At 50.7% G+C, this 15,411-nt stretch overlaps 5 protein-coding genes across 5 annotated transcripts; 4 read left to right on the top strand and 1 right to left on the bottom strand.

The window, feature by feature from the left end:
* Positions 1-143: 143 nt before the first annotated feature.
* BDV14DRAFT_186920 (uncharacterized protein) lies at positions 144-4,196 on the bottom strand (the record flags this gene model as incomplete). The annotated part of the gene is made up of 11 exons (XM_073770889.1): positions 144-941; positions 984-1,175; positions 1,205-1,263; positions 1,313-1,658; positions 1,728-1,948; positions 2,043-2,396; positions 2,429-3,056; positions 3,102-3,205; positions 3,344-3,354; positions 3,418-3,514; positions 3,545-4,196. 11 exons carry the CDS (start codon positions 4,194-4,196, stop codon positions 144-146), a joined length of 3,462 nt encoding a protein of 1,153 aa, XP_073632866.1.
* Positions 4,197-6,928: 2,732 nt separating this feature from the next.
* Positions 6,929-9,028, top strand: BDV14DRAFT_65595 (mannitol dehydrogenase family protein). The gene has a single exon (XM_073777235.1). It carries the CDS (start codon positions 7,135-7,137, stop codon positions 8,644-8,646), a length of 1,512 nt encoding a protein of 503 aa, XP_073632865.1. The 5' UTR covers positions 6,929-7,134; the 3' UTR covers positions 8,647-9,028.
* Positions 9,029-11,185: 2,157 nt separating this feature from the next.
* Positions 11,186-11,749, top strand: BDV14DRAFT_195436 (uncharacterized protein; the record flags this gene model as incomplete). The annotated part of the gene is made up of 1 exon (XM_073772210.1): positions 11,186-11,749. The coding sequence occupies one exon, from the start codon at positions 11,186-11,188 to the stop codon at positions 11,747-11,749; it is 564 nt and encodes a 187-aa protein (XP_073632864.1).
* A 668-nt stretch (positions 11,750-12,417) lies between these two features.
* Positions 12,418-13,015, top strand: BDV14DRAFT_195435 (uncharacterized protein; the record flags this gene model as incomplete). Its single annotated transcript, XM_073772209.1, has 2 exons — positions 12,418-12,669; positions 12,782-13,015. 2 exons carry the CDS (start codon positions 12,418-12,420, stop codon positions 13,013-13,015), a joined length of 486 nt encoding a protein of 161 aa, XP_073632863.1.
* Positions 13,016-13,517: 502 nt separating this feature from the next.
* BDV14DRAFT_195434 (uncharacterized protein) lies at positions 13,518-14,718 on the top strand (the record flags this gene model as incomplete). Its single annotated transcript, XM_073772208.1, has 3 exons — positions 13,518-13,758; positions 13,808-13,887; positions 14,524-14,718. The coding sequence occupies 3 exons, from the start codon at positions 13,518-13,520 to the stop codon at positions 14,716-14,718; spliced, it is 516 nt and encodes a 171-aa protein (XP_073632862.1).
* Between the last annotated feature and the right edge of the window lie 693 nt (positions 14,719-15,411).

Genomic DNA, 15,411 nt, shown 5'->3' with positions numbered 1-15,411 from the left:
TATGAGTAAAGACGCAATATCAATAAACTATCGTATCTGAGGTATCAAAAGGTAAGAATCACAAATCTCTACAAAATCTCGCCAAAGGAACTGCCCCTCCGGTTCGGGTCGCTGTTTCCTATCCCCGTCCACCACGAACATGTCTACTCCTTCTTCCTGAGCTTTCCCTTGAGTCGTCCGAAGAACCCTCTCTTAGGAGCAGTCCCGCTTCCCGAATTACCGTCTCTTGACTCAGGGACTCCGGGCCCCGAATACGGCGGTGGTGCAGGGGAGAGGCCCGAGGCCATCATACCACCCCCTGCAGCAGAGGATCCAACCCTATTGGCAGCGTCTCCCCAATCCATAATGCTCCGGACCGGCCCAGACGAGGACGGCTGCTTCTCCGAGGGCCAAAAATCACTGCTTTCCTCTCCTTTTCCTGGAATCAACATGCGCCTTTCTGCGCTGGCACTGCTCGTGCCGAATTCCTCGGCCGTAGGTGAAGGAGCTTGCCTGGTTGTCGTCTGTGTCAGGAACGAGCGGCGAGGAATTTGATTTTGCCTCCTTCCATACATCGCACTACTAGATCCTTGAGCGGCCGACTGATGGCGCCATTGCCTTGTTCGGCTAATGCGATAGGGCCGTTCGCGAAAGTTCGCCTCGTACGCGCTCGCCACCACCTGCGCCAGGTCCTTGAGCATCTGTCCATAGTGCGGAAGATTGTACAGGCTCTGATCCAGTTTCGCAACGCCTTCCTCGTTCAGTGGAGCGCATGTCTTCTGACTGCCTTCTGCCTTGCCCCCTTTCTCCATTGTATCCACGAACTTCTTGTACTTGTCGAGACCTCTCTCCAGAGCCTCCAGTCGCAGCCGACTTTGTCCCGTTCGAACTTTCATCTTCTCGTCCTTGATTAAGTGCTCGAGGTACTCGACGGTCGCGTCGTTATAATGCATGATGGAGTTCTTCTTGAGATAGAGACTGAATCTCGCTGCGGCGGTTTAAACGGCCGCGTGCTCGTCCTTTAGCTCGGCGATGTTCTTCTCGATTGCTTTGATTACAGCCTTCTTCGTCTTGATCATGCTGCCGGTAGTGGTTATCTCGCGTTGCACGGTCGCATCTATGGCTGCTTCTTGTTGCTTTGCATACTCGACGAGGATGTGCTCGTGCTCTTTCCAGCTATGTTTGCAGAGCGCGCACTTGGGACCATTGATGCAGCACAATTAACCAGCTCGGGGGTTTCTATTATGCCAACAGGAACATTTCTGAGACAGCATGGGTTGTGGCCTGCAGAAGTTAGCAAAAGTTCAGTAGCTAATCGGATTAGTCTACTTACAGAGCTTCTTCCTCAACTTAATCTTCGAATCGGTCTTTTTATCGCGAACCGTCTCGACGCACGCTGGGTTCGCACAAACGGTCTTTGGCTGGGTCAATTGCGTCGCTACAATAGTTGTCTTGTGAATGTTTAGCTTTCCCTTGAGGTCGTCCATCGTACCCTGCACGTTATTCAACTCAACCATCTCTTTCTCATTCTTCGCAATAGTGTCTGTGATGACCACAGAGATTTGCTGCATCGGCGCGGTTAGCTGCGCGATGATATGTCTCGTCTCGTTCAGGCTGAGCGTTCCCTGGGTATGATGCGGACGCAGCGATCGGAAGTGGATTAGAAGTCGATCAGCTTCCTACAACAAATACTCCCAGCTACAACGATAATCATCCATATGGCTCATCTCAATACCGTTCTTGCGCACCGCGAGGTACCGGAAACTCTCCGAGTCGAAGCAGTATACGTTGGATCGAGATAGTGGCGGGATGACTTTGCGATATTCGGAGAGAAGGGCTTCCAGGGGCTTGAAAGTGTCGCCGGGTGTATAATTCGACCCGCGAGTGTTCGTGAAGCCGAAGACCATATTCTGTGCTGCCCTGGTGTGTAAATGCGTCAGGAGTTCCTTGATGCAGAACCGGAACATGACTCCCAGCCTGGCATTAGGCTTCAGCAGGATTGTTCTGGTGGTTTCATAGGATTGAGAGCATGGTTGCCATGTTCTTCTTATCCTGGTCGAGACCTCTCGTGCCGCCAATGCCAAGCGTGTCGATGAGTCGGACGAGCGTATCTTTGAAGTATAGGGGATAGACAGTGGCCTTTTGAGTAGCCGAGTCGCCCTTCGACCCATCGGCTTCATCACTGTCTTTCCCAACGACAATATCCTCTGAAATCATCCGGCCTGTGTCATCGACCACCTGCGTGGTGAACGAGCAAGGAATGATACAGTTCAACTTCGGATACTTAAGCCCCTCAACCAACGACGAAAAAGTGAGATAGTTAACAAACGCATTAACAAAGGTAGACTTGCTCACCCCCGTCTCGCCCAGAATTGAGATATTGACTTCTCGCGGCGCAGGCAGAGAACGAAGCAGGTCTCGCAAATCATTGCGTTCAAAACGGAAATACCCTCCAAGTCCACGTCCTTGTGCCGAGGGCCCTGGCAATTGAACTCGGTCCTATCGAATGGAACACGTCCGCACTCGCAGTAGAAGTACCCATCTCTACTCCCGAACTCGATTGCATCCTGGCAGTCGGAGCAGGACCACAGATGGATCTCTTGCTCGTCGCAGTACGGTCCGAGACATGGGATCCTAAGCGTCTTGCGGTATGTCGGGACGTCGGTATTTGGCTCTAGGAATGTACGATCGTATCGAACGAGATGTTTTCCTGCAGTCTCTCGTTTCTGCTCTAGCAGGTTGTCGACGACAAGAATCCCGTTGTTGTAGACGGTAATATAGGGCTCTTTGAGATCCGGTTGTTCGGTGGCCCAGTCAATCAAGACAACGCGAGGCTTCGGGCGTTGCGCAAGGATCTCTTCGAGAAGTCTTTGGTTCTGCTTCCATGTTGAATCGCTTGTATCCATGCTCTTCCCGTTGAAATGAAAGACGTGGAAAGTCGAGTGTATCCTTGCGGCCCGATCAATCACCTGTTGCGGACTGTGATCTTGGTCCCCGACGTATACAGCGCCAAGGTCCTCCATTCGTGAGAGGAAGCCCAGATTCATGTCGCAGCTATCGGTGAGATTTTGCAAATCCTAAGCCGAGAGTAGCTCGCCCGTGATTGAGTCAATCAGGTCGACGATAATTTGGCTCGTTGCTGTATTGTTCCGCACACTTTGGAGTGCTGTCTTGAACTCAGCGCGGAGTCTAGCCTGCGTCGCCATAGCCTTGTGCATTTCGATCTCTCATATTGGAAAAATGTGCTGCCAAGACAAGAGACCGGTGTCCGATAATCCTCTGGTGGTGCGCATTCAACGTCTGACGCAGGTAAGCAATGTAATCCACCAAATCCACAAGTCGATCAAAGCACTCGGGACTCAACTGTCCCGTCGGCTGGAAGTAAGGAATAACTGCTCCAAGCGTCATGAGGAATGCAATCGGGAGGAGCGTATAAACCAATGGTTCCCGCCAGTTTTTCGAACATAAGGGCCCAGCTGACGAAGATGCGATAGAGCGTCTGCAAGATTGTCCGACTGCCCGGTCAGTGCCTCCTCTGCATCGGTATACGGCTTAATCTGCACACCGGCGTCTGGCTCGCACGCCTCATTGTCATTGTCCAAAGGCAATTCCAACCAGTTACACCCGGACCCGGACCCCTCATCCCCAGCTTCTTCTTCTTGATCACCCTCATAGAGAACCTTCAGCGTATCGTCCGGAATCAACTCACAGTCCGCTCGATCCTCAGAGATTGAAACATCTCGCGACGCGGATACGATGGCCCTTGCCCCGAACGTCACGCCAGTAAGAACATGCGTTGCTTGAGATCTTTGCAAGACGCCAGGGTCAAGCAAGTTCCTTAAGTCCCCGCCCATAAAGTTCAACTGTTGCTCCCCTGTCGTGATAGTTTGAACCACCGCCCTGTGAACCGTGGGTTCATCATCCCGCTGTCTGGATAGATACTTCCCTGACCCCGTGGGTTTAGGAGTGACAGTCTCAGCAAGGATACTAGCGCCTAAGTCGCGCTCGATGCCGAATGACTTGATTGTCTCGCTGGTAGTCCCGGTCTTGATGATAGTTGTTTTGCATTTATCGAGGGGGGTGGATGTTATTGCCGACGGTGGGACTTCGGTATTGTGTGCGATGAGTGATTCGGGTAGAATTGTGTCTGTTGTTGCATCGTAGAGTGTACTAATTTGCGCCGTTTGGCCTAGTGATGGCCTAGTAAGAGCGTTCATGGTCACGGTAGTATTGGATCGATCGAAAGAGAACCAAAGGGGAATTTCTGCGTATCTCAAAGAAAGTGAGAGTAGAGCTGCGCCTCGCAATGGAGGGCACGGTAGTGCCCGAATGCCGTTTTTGACGGCTTGTCGTGAGTTCTCTGCCTTTTTCTTATGAATTATCTGTTTTGACTTCATGGGAGATGGACGGGTGGCTGAATGAGGAAGAGTGGGAAAGGGCTGGAGCCTTGGGCACCTCACTGGGCCAACCAATGACTTGGATCTATATTCAGTGCTTAGACTGGTTATATGAAGAGCGCGTATGAGAGGCTCAACATGGCAAGGCTGACTTTCCTTCAGGGCAGCTGCGGTAAGGGCCGGGATAGGAAGGGCTTGATTCGTTATCCATCGTTGGGATACGAGGGTGAGAGATCCCGATGAGTCTGTTTGGAATGGCGGGGTATACTTACAGTTACTACGGGTCAGCATCTTGCTGGGCAAGACTCGTATCGACTCATGTTCGTTCTCGAATTGAGAGCTTAAAAGCCGGTTCCAGTATGCTTTAGGTGATCTAGATGTCTCGGGGGTCAAAGGTGAATACCCCGACTTTGTACTCTCGGTAATAAGGAGCATCTTCCTGCCCGGACTTGTCCTTATCCATGTATCCCATTGTAATCTCCCGATCAGACAAAGATACCTAGAAGCTCTATACAAAGGACTGCGCTCAGTCTGGCAGATACGCCTATACCTAAACCCCGGGTCCATAGCAGAGCCTCACAAGGCACCCACTCCACCAACTAGGTAAGTAAGCACGTACCCTGGACCCAGGAACTGAGACGGAGCCTTGGCATTCAACAGCCTCGCACCGCCCAGGGTGTTAAACGCATGAACGTTAGGCTGCGTACACTCGTCAGCTGCTGAGCTGTTCTTAAAGTCAGGACCACACCTACCCATCGTAACGATAACAAACATCTAGATATCTCCAGAGAGACAGGCTGTCCTCATTGAAGAAAGACATCTTGTTTCATCTTCAGTTTATTAGATGTATGTCTTCGGATCCCGGGGCCTGGTATGGTGAGAGTTTCATGGCCCACGCCCCGTCATAACCTATGGCAACCTGTCTAGCGGTGCCTTGGGGTAAGGCTCTCGCTCAGCCTCCGTCAGACTAGGTAGTTACTACCATTGGGGTCTCCGAGACTCCGACAGCGTGGGATGATCCCTGATTACCGGGATCTTGGGTTTATTTCCCGGTCGTAAGGGACAGACGGTCGCTTACTATGCTTATACACTTTATGCTGCACAAGCCAGGGTCCTCGTCCCGATCGGGGCTAGCGTGTCGCGTCCGTCGATAGCTAGTTCACCAACTATAAAAACACTGGGAGCTTCACGCGTTTTACTCACTGCCAATGTCGATGTAAATGATTTCTGCAACAGCCAAGAATCCAGGGATCTCTCGATCAAATCTCATCTCACATCGCACCTCCAACGCCCCATTTGGCCCCCATACCCATCCCATGACCTCAGCCCTGAGCCGCGTTGCCGTCCCATTACGGTCTAGTCATAGAATGGCGAGTCATGCACTGCACTCTGCACAGGAAGATCTCCACCAGAGCTCCTGGCCAGCTGGCAGAAGAGCTTTTGGTGGTGTTGGAGAAGAGGTGGCACTGGCACTGGCAGTATGACGTTTTTTCTTGACGTTGGGACTGACGTTTGACGTTGGCCACTGACGTTCGTACCAGGTGGCCCTGTTGATTAGTGAATTTCATGCATGCAGACGAGCTTTTGTATTTTAGTAATATTGTTTGATGAGACATTATTCAGAGGACAGTAAGCTAGGTAAATGAATAAGGACAGGCTGACTGCAACATGATTTTTCTGGGAACCCGGGGTTACCGCCTGTTAATGTGACATGGTCTCTGGGGGATCGACTACTGGTCTTGGCCTGTGCGGCGAGCGGCACCTTCGACTCGGGTTCAAGCACCACACATAATTTTCCCCATCGACTATATGCCCTATACATCAATAGTGGTCGCATTTGATAGATCCCTAGATGGTCAGGTGATGCTAACAATTTTTTCAGTGAATAGAACCTCCTTGTCTTGTGGCAATAATAGTTTGTTCCTCACTTGAAGTTGTCGGTGACTACCTACTGAGCACTCCCTCGGCACGGCAGGGTCAAAAATATATAATCGCATTTCTAATGATAACGAGCTGCAACTGGTTCTCGGACATGCGCAGCACACAACAACACATCAATTATTCTAAAAAATTGTTGAAAGTCTATTGCAAACTACTACTCATCTGACTACTACCTCACCCCATATCCCCAATCTAGATAACATTGACAGAACACTTGACAAATGCCAGCAGTTACCCCAGCGATAAAGCTCGAGTCTAGACCGGTGCAAAAGAAAGGGGCATGTCACGCGCACTGTTCAAATCAAGTGACCAAGCCACAGAATAATTATAGCATGCAGCTATTTGATTCTGACCTATCTGCAGGTAACTCTGCAATTGAGTTTCTTGTGCATAACACTCCTACCGGTCAGTGCATAGGGAAGCCCAGAACGACCGGTCGGAGCTTTGGGATTGCTGGATTCGGCGATCCCGAGCATACCGATTCCCCGGAACTGCTGCCCCGCGTAGAATTGTTATAGAATATGTTGAGAAGATGTAGAAAAGAAGTAGTAAAACAAATAGATAGAGATAATAAAATAGAATTGAATAGAATATTAGAAAATGGATCCAGACTTCAGACCCGTGGAGCTCTGACGCAGCCAATCGAGCTCCCCACTGGTGATGTAATGATGTGTTCCTCCTCTTCTCTCCCAAAAAGACAAATTGCTGATCTCAACCGGCGGTGAGCTGCCTGAAACTTGTCCTTTTTCTACTGCTCTCCCCCTTCCTTTCCTTCTTCTTTCCTTTCCTCAGCTCTCGGTCTGCTGCTTCTCCCACAATGGCGCCCCTGAAGCTCAACACCAAGAACCTGACGCAGATTGCGTCCGCCTGCAAGAACGCTATCAAAATCCCCTCCTACAAGCGCGACAATGCCGTCAAGGAAGGCATCGTCCACATTGGTGTCGGCGGTTTCCACCGCGCTCATCTAGCTGTCTACGTCGACCAGCTGATGCAGAAGCACGGCGTCACCGACTACGCCATTGCCGGCGTCGGACTCACCCCCTTCGACGCGACAATGCGCGACACCCTCCGCTCCCAAGACCACATGTACACCGTCATTGAGCGCTCCGCCAAGGGCTCCTTCGCCAACATCGTCGGCAGCATCAACTCGTACCTCCTGGCAGCAGACGACCGCGAGGCCGTCGTCGCCAAGATGGCTCACCCGGACACAAAGATCGTCTCCCTCACCATTACGGAATCAGGCTACTACTACAACGAGAACACGCACGAACTGCAATCTGAGCACCCGGACATCCAGCACGATCTCGACCCGGCCAACGAAACTCAACCCAAGACTACTTTCGGCTTCCTCTACGCTGCCCTCGCCCGTCGGTACACTGCTGGCTTGAACCCCTTCACCGTCATGTCCTGCGACAACATGCAGAAGAACGGCTCTATCACGCGTCACATGCTCACTTCCTTCGCTAAACTCCGTGGAAACAAGGACATCGCAACCTGGATCGCCGAAAAGGGCGCCTTCCCCAACGCAATGGTCGACCGTATCACGCCCCAAACATCCCCCGCAGACAAGGAAGCCCTCAAGGAGAACTTCGGCATCGACGACGCCTGGCCCGTTGTAACCGAGCCCTTCATGGACTGGGTTATCGAAGACCAATTCAGCGACGGCCGCCCCGCCTTCGAGAAAGTCGGCGTAAAGGTCGTCAAGAACGTCCACGACGTCGAGGAATTCGAAAAGCACAAGCTCCGTCTCCTGAACGGCTCGCACTCTGCTATCGGTTACCCAGGCCAACTCGCCGGGTACGCATACGTCCACGAGGTCCTCGAGAACGAAACATACCGCAAGTTCCTCTGGCAAATGATGCAGCAGGAAGTCAAGCCCTCCCTGCCCGAAATCCCCGGCGTGAACATCGACGAATACTGCGCGACGCTGATTGAGCGCTTCTCAAACCCGACTATCATGGACCAGCTCCCCCGTATCTGCCTCAACGCCTCCGGCAAGATCCCGCAGTTCATCATGCCCTCCATCGCTGAAGCGATCTGGGTTTCTGGCCCCTTCCGACGCCTCTGCTTCGTTGCCGCCGCTTGGTTCAGATACCTCCATGGCATCGACGACGCAGGCAACAAGTTCGATATTGAGGACCCTATGCTTAAGGAACTCCAGGCTAAGGCTAAGGAGGGCGGTACGGACCCCATGGCTCTGCTTAGCATTAAGAACCTCTTCGGTGATGATCTCCGTGGTGATGAGCGCTTTGTCAAGACTATTAAGGAGGCGATGGAGGATATTGCGCGTGATGGTGTGCTCAAGACTATGCCTAAGTATGTTGACTAGATCAACTACTCAGCTATCTGGGTTGAGTGAATGGATGTATCGATTGGATTGTACAACATTTTCGATTGGATAAAAAAGGATTGGATTGGAAGCGCGCATAGAGATACATTGATAGACAAAAGTCTTTGGTTATTCTCTTGCATGGATATGATACGGGTTTGGAACGATTTGGATTGATTTGGGATTGGATGATTTGATTGAGCGAGGATTTTTTTTACATGTATTGTTTGACGATGGATTAATTGGTTTCGACTTTCGATATGATTGTGATTTGGGGATAGCTAGTTAGTGATTTTCATGCATTTTTTGTTGTTCAACATAGCCTTCATTCCTACAGTTCCTACTGCGTACAGACTACAGAGTAAGACGGGCAGACAATGAGAAATTTCCTACCCCTCCATATTCGTCATACCTCCACCCTCCCATTCCCAGTCAGACGGAGGACAGTGCTGCGAGCTGGAGTCTACGGCCCCAGTCGCCCGGTTATCAGTTCCCCACATATAAAACCCTTCACCCTCATTATCCACCCGCTCGGAACCCCGCGACAAGAAATTCCTCTTTTGGACGGCGAAGAAGCAGGAACACCAGGGAAAGCAGGTATAGCGGGGCGCTTGAGTAATAGAAACCTTTGAGAAGCATGATGGGGACATCGGGGAGGCCGAGGGTGCGCGATTATTCTGCTAATTTTGCGTAAAGGGATGGAAAGGTAGGATTGCGTGAGCCCTTAACCCCGGGTTCTCCGGCAAATATGAGAATCCCGGGGTCATCGCGCTTAAACGCTCGCTTGATCGTGAGACAAGAAAAATGCCGCAATAACGAAGATTGATCGAAGACGAGAAATCTCCAAAGGTCAGGTAGGTCAGGGTTTGACGACTCCTCCGCGGGAAAGAGCGCCGACTGACCCTGAACGAACCTCGGCTTTCCGAGGAGTCGAGGACCTTGTTGTCGCGTGGTAGGTCGCGGATGCAACGTTGTATTCCGTGATATAGGGCTGTGATGCCGAGGGTTTGACTGGCCGGTTATAGCCCGGTACGTCAGGCGTACCTGTACTTGTAACTGGATGACACGCACCTCTTGGATCGATGTCTGCTTTGGCTGGCGACCTCGAATGCGATAAGGTCAATGCCGCGAGCTCTGCCTCATGTAATTGAGCCCTATCGTTACCGGCTATGTAGAGTACATTCGCTCATAGTTGGAGGCGTTGGTAATGGCCCATCCGGATGCATCCGGGTTGCACCTTCTCTTACTGTGGCGGCTCTTTCCTAAAGGTACACCAGTCGCTCCTCCCTGGTGTTTGCATCAATCTCTTTGGAACTTGAGGAAGGAGCGACCCATGACCTCAACATACCTAAAGTAGCAGCGTCTCTCGGTCCCGTCATTTACCTAAGCTCCGTTCTCGATTTATCTCTGGTCGATTTTGCCTTCTATTACAACAGCATTGGCATTTTCGGGTAAGGGCAAGCCAGCGAGGATGTTGAGATTGGGCAGGGGCCTTCCTGAGAATAAATCTTCTCTGGGTCCGTCGAGGCCACACTTAATGTGCTTCACATGTCTGGTTAAGTTAGTCCTGCCACTTTGTGTACGCTATGAACACCAAGTAGAGCCATACTCGCGCCTCTATGCACTCAGCACACGCACTGTACTGAATAGCGGCGCACCCGCTAAGCCAGTCCCAGAAACCAGCAGAGCCCGCTTAGGTCAGGTGACTATTTGTACAGGCTGGATTTGGGCCCTTGACGTCCGCCCCAGCCCACCGTCCTGTCTACCAGATGACTTTGTGGGAAGAGTTTCCCGCTGTTGGTGTCGATAGGCCAGTGATCTGATTCTTCATCTGCCAATGTTCTGGCGCTGAGTCTCGAGTACACAAGCTGGGTCCACGTCGATCGTTCCTTCCCATTCGACGTGGCAGACTGCTAGGTCCTTCCTGTAGGGGATTCGTGATCGTTCCTTCCCAATGCTACTACAGCTTTCAGGGAAGGTGTGATAGAGTTGGACTCAGTCGCTCCTCCAGAGGAGGTGTGTAAGTTGATCTTATACGATGCAACCGGAAATGATTGGACGGGGTGTGGTTCCAGCGTTAATTGGTCTTTCGCTGTGAGTAGTAGATTGCCGGCATTTGGTCTGTCAGTGGTCTTTCGTACTGTCACAAATGACGGCAGGAACCTCGAGGTGGATCAGAAGAGTTTCATGGCCCTGTTAGAGAACCACAGCGCCATGGTCAAGAGGGCAAAAAAGCAATAGATACCAGGAACGCTAAAACACCGCAAAGAACCTTAGGACGATACCCGTTTCTCTCTCTGCTTTCTTCCAATGTTCACCAGCGCATTGACTCGACCTGTCCTTTGTCATAAAGACAATAATGAATAGGTCACTGCCGCATTGTACGTCCTTATGGCCTGGAGAATGCTTGAAAGAGTGTATGAAACGTGCCACTTAGCAGTCGCTTTTTTTCTTCCCATAAAATCATGTATTCCTACTTGACCGCCGCTCCAATCCAGAAGATTGAGTCCCCCTTCACTACTCAGCCAGAACGACAAAAATGGCCGTCCACATCTACACCTGCACGTCAGCCGAAGACCTCTGCCGGAAATGCAGAGAAGCCCTCCCATCCCTCCTATCAACCAATCACTTCGCACCCCACGAACTCTTAAACAGCCGAAAATCTTACCCCCTAATCCTCAAACGCGAATTTAGCATCGAACAACGCTCAACGATAAGCGCTCCCACGAAATACATCCTCGAAGACGTCATCCGCAAGATCTTTCCCGAGCGCACACCGCGCGTCTGGGAAGCGCACATCTGGCCTGAGGGAGGCGGTGACTTCTTCGAGGTATGGTTCATGATTGAGTTTCCGAATGAGATGGCTTGGATGAGTGGTGATACGCAGCCGGTTGGTGCGAGGAATGTACTTGGACGAGGGGAAAGAAGGGTAAAGGATATTGTGGAGGAGTTGCTGGAGGATGTGGCGGATGTTGAGCCGGGTAGTTGGACGGCTTTTGTGCCACTGCCTGAACGGTGTATGAATCGGCAGCGGTTGGCGTTTTTTGGGGGGTTGGTGCCGCATATAAATAGGGCGTTGGTTTATAGGCCTTGGAAGTGTTGATATCGAGGTTCTTAGATGGGGATGTTATAGAGAATACAACAGCTATCAAGAGCAGATTGAGATTTGGGATAATTTAGAAAATTACAGCACTCTAAAGCTAGATAATATCCCACCGTTCATCACGCGTAGATGTTGGTACTATCCATCTTCCTCTGCTTAGTGAGTACCAGCCTCTGCGTACGTCACCTCTGGTCATCTCTGAGGCCTGTCCTCACTTGACACTTCTCGAAGGCTGTGCCAGGGAGCCATGGATGCAGTAACAGGAACTGAAAGCAAGTGAAAGGACTGTCGATCTGAGTCGAGGACTGAAAAGTCAAGTGGAGCTCCGTATCTATAATGGCTCTACTGAAAGACCAACAGCGCTTTGCAGTTACTTTTTGAGCTCTAATGAGCTTTGTATATGTAGGAAAAGGCAAGGCAAGGGTTCCCCGTTCAATCAATGACCCTCCCTCTATTTCCAGTCTGGAACAAAAACAGCAATTGAAACAATGTCATTCACTTCGTCTCTCAAAGCGCAAAGCGAGTTCAAAGCACAACGAGTCTCATCTTGTGAAGTAGGTTTTTAAACCAGTTCTACAACTCTCTCAACCGTACCTAAACCCATCTTCTTCTATCCACCTCATCCACAATTACCCTCATATCCAACCCCGAATCATATCACAATCAACATGTCTAATCAAACCTGCACCCGCAACACAAGCTGCCCCGCATGCAAAACCCTCCGCACCAAAATCCTCGCCCGTCTCGACGGCAAAACCGGCCGCCCCCCAATCCCCTTCGACCCAGTGCACCTCTACACAACCCCACAAACCTACCCCGTAATCTTCAGCGTGCCCGAAGCACACGTAGACAACCCCCCCGCAGCCGTCGTCGCAGAACTCGACCGCGAACTCAAGCCCCTTGGCAGCACACGGATCAAAGTCTGTCTTCCGCGTTGCAGTGCTTGACGACGCACTCAGTTGCGATCTGGAATCTACGGGGCCAAGACACCTGCATGCAATGATTGAATTCATGGTTGACTTCCCTGAGAAGATGGAGATTAATGAGGTGAAGAAGTATTTGTTTTACGGGGACCAGTTTCCGCTTCACCTTTGGGATGTTACTGTTCCCTCTCCGGTGACTTGTCCTCTGCTGCTACGGTTGCAGTTTTTTAGTGATAACTTGAAGGCTGTGCAGGAGGTTGAGATGCCTACTGCTAGGGATGTGTTGGGGATTGTGGAGGAGGGGATGTTTGAGAAGGGGATTGATTTGAGGGTGAGAGGCTAGGATAGATTGAATGTACTGCTACTCAGAGACATAAAGCATTTGATGGTCTTTTTGTGGATCACACACTTGAACTGTAAAACGTAAGGCACGCGGATTTGGCATCGAGAGAGACTTTGTTAGATAGCTTCTCCAGATCATCTATTGTGCGTACATGGTGACAGCATGCTTGAGAGACTCAGGGCTACCCAATTTACCAAATCCGCCATCAGCCAGAACTTTCTGATCTTGTGTTATTCTTGAACTATTTACTCTTCTTCCAGCTCTCACCTTTTTCTTCTCATGATAGGTCTCTACTCAAATGAAATGAATAAACAGTACCTGAATTTGTAAACCTTTAGCGATGAACGTGGCCCTGTTCACTATCCCCCTATAAAGAACAATCGCACAACCAAAGAAGCGAGATAAATACCATCAGGCAGTCCTGTGTCCAAAAGAACCATTGCCAAGCCATCCGTCTCTAATGTTCATTTCCCATTCTATCGCACAACTCACCTCGCCCAAAATGCCAACCTGTACACCCCCCGCCCACTGCACGCAGTGCAAACCCCCCTACGACGAGCTCATCTCCCTCATAAACAGCAAAGACGGCGCAGATCCCGTCATCCCGAACCCCCGCTACCTAACCTGCCTCCCAGGCACATACCCCGTGATATTCAACGTCCCAGAGCAGCACACAACCAGAGAAATCGGCGACGTCGTCAGCCTCGCAGACCGCGACCTAACCCCCGACGCACGAAGCCTTAGTCTACCGCGCCGCACGTGTCTTCCCAGGAAACGGATGCGGCTTACCAGGTTCCGAAACACCGCACTACCACAACAAGATAAGCTACATGTTTGATCTGCGCGAGAAAGTGGATATCTCGGCGGAGACTGTAAGTGCTTTGTTTAGGGGTGCTTATGTGCTGCTTTCGTTGTATAGGTTTGAGGTTCCGCAAGAGGGTGTTTGTTGGAATTATGCGAGGTTGAGGTTCTTCAGACGCTGGCTGGGTGTTGCGCAGCCTGCTGGGCGTGAGGATGAGCGGTGGGAGCCGTTTGATCGAGGGTTTATGATAATGGTTTTTTTTTTGGTTGGAGATTCGGAATGCGAGGGAGTGTGTCAATCTTGTGGTTTATACGCAGTAGGTAGGATGCACTGAGTACAGTGGAGAGACCTGAGGGCAGGGCCGGCTTCATGCTGTGGATTTCGGGAGCATATGCGGTGGATATTCCACGAAGATGACTACTCCACTCAAACAAGGAGGATAAAAAAAGATACAATCAAGAATGAAGAATGAAAAATGCAATAGCACGTTCCCCACTCCAACATTAGAGTCTTCACAGCCCTGACAAAGTGATATAGGTACTAGAGCCCTAACGGGCCAGTTTCGATAAAGAGCTTGTGTAATAAAACGAAAGTAGAGCGCCTTGTTCCATTGGGCATATAATCTAGCTAAATACTCCTGTTATTACGGGTCTCAAGCTCTATTTACGAAACCAAAATCTAGTTATCCCCAGCACTAACCATCCAGTCCACCATGTCCGTCTGCACAGCAACAACCGACTGCAGCGCCTGCAACGATGCTCTCATCCACATCCACCAACACACCAGATACGGCACATTTATTGCAGACCACCACCTCACCTTCTCATCAAGCCACTACCCCGTAACATTCATTGCCGAAAAATCCAGCGCCTACGACCACAGCACAAAAGTTGAGATATAAGGGGGCCTAGGCAAACATCTCACATCAGACCACAATATCTGCCGGGTCATAACAGAGCAGCAAATGAAGCTTGTCATTGAGTTCCCAGAACCGGTCATCATCGACGCGGCCAGAATGCACAAGATCTTCAAAGGTCGGTGAGGATCAGCGCGGGCGTGGAAGGTGAAAATCCCGCAGGAGGGTGCTTGTCTTCGGCATGCAAAGTTGCACTTTTTCGTGAAGAAACTTGAGTATGGTGTTCGGGTAACGCTGTCATATGCTGCATCGAGGAAGGAGTAGAGGAAGTTAATGACGGAGGTTCATGAGCGCAGGAGAGCTGCTGGGCGGGTGGCTGATTCTGGAGAAGAATTGAGTGCTGTGTGGGTTTCGAATGACGGGGCTTTTAGGTCTTCTGATTAGTTGAATATCAATTCTGAATCATATATTCGGTTAGTGGGATTTTGTATGTTTTTCCTACTTGGAAATATCGTCGACGTAGTATGTTATAGATTGATCGACCCTCTACGTACCTCCACTAGGTAGAGAGAACGCGCATGCAACCATTTTGCAAGAGACCCTTTTATTATGAAATTCAAATTCTCTCGGCATTGACTCTGCAGCATGGTACTGGTGGATTGAAAGCTTGGATAGTTGAGACTGCCACATATGTGCAGCCTATCTTTGAGAGACTCGAAACCATTGTTCCAGACCCGA

Source organism: Aspergillus stella-maris (genome assembly GCF_047715825.1).
Source record: "Aspergillus stella-maris strain CBS 113639 unplaced genomic scaffold BDV14scaffold_3, whole genome shotgun sequence".
Lineage (NCBI taxonomy): Eukaryota > Fungi > Ascomycota > Eurotiomycetes > Eurotiales > Aspergillaceae > Aspergillus > Aspergillus stella-maris.
The sequence above is the reverse complement of the archived record's forward strand: the minus strand, read 5'-3'. Positions and strand labels throughout refer to the sequence as shown.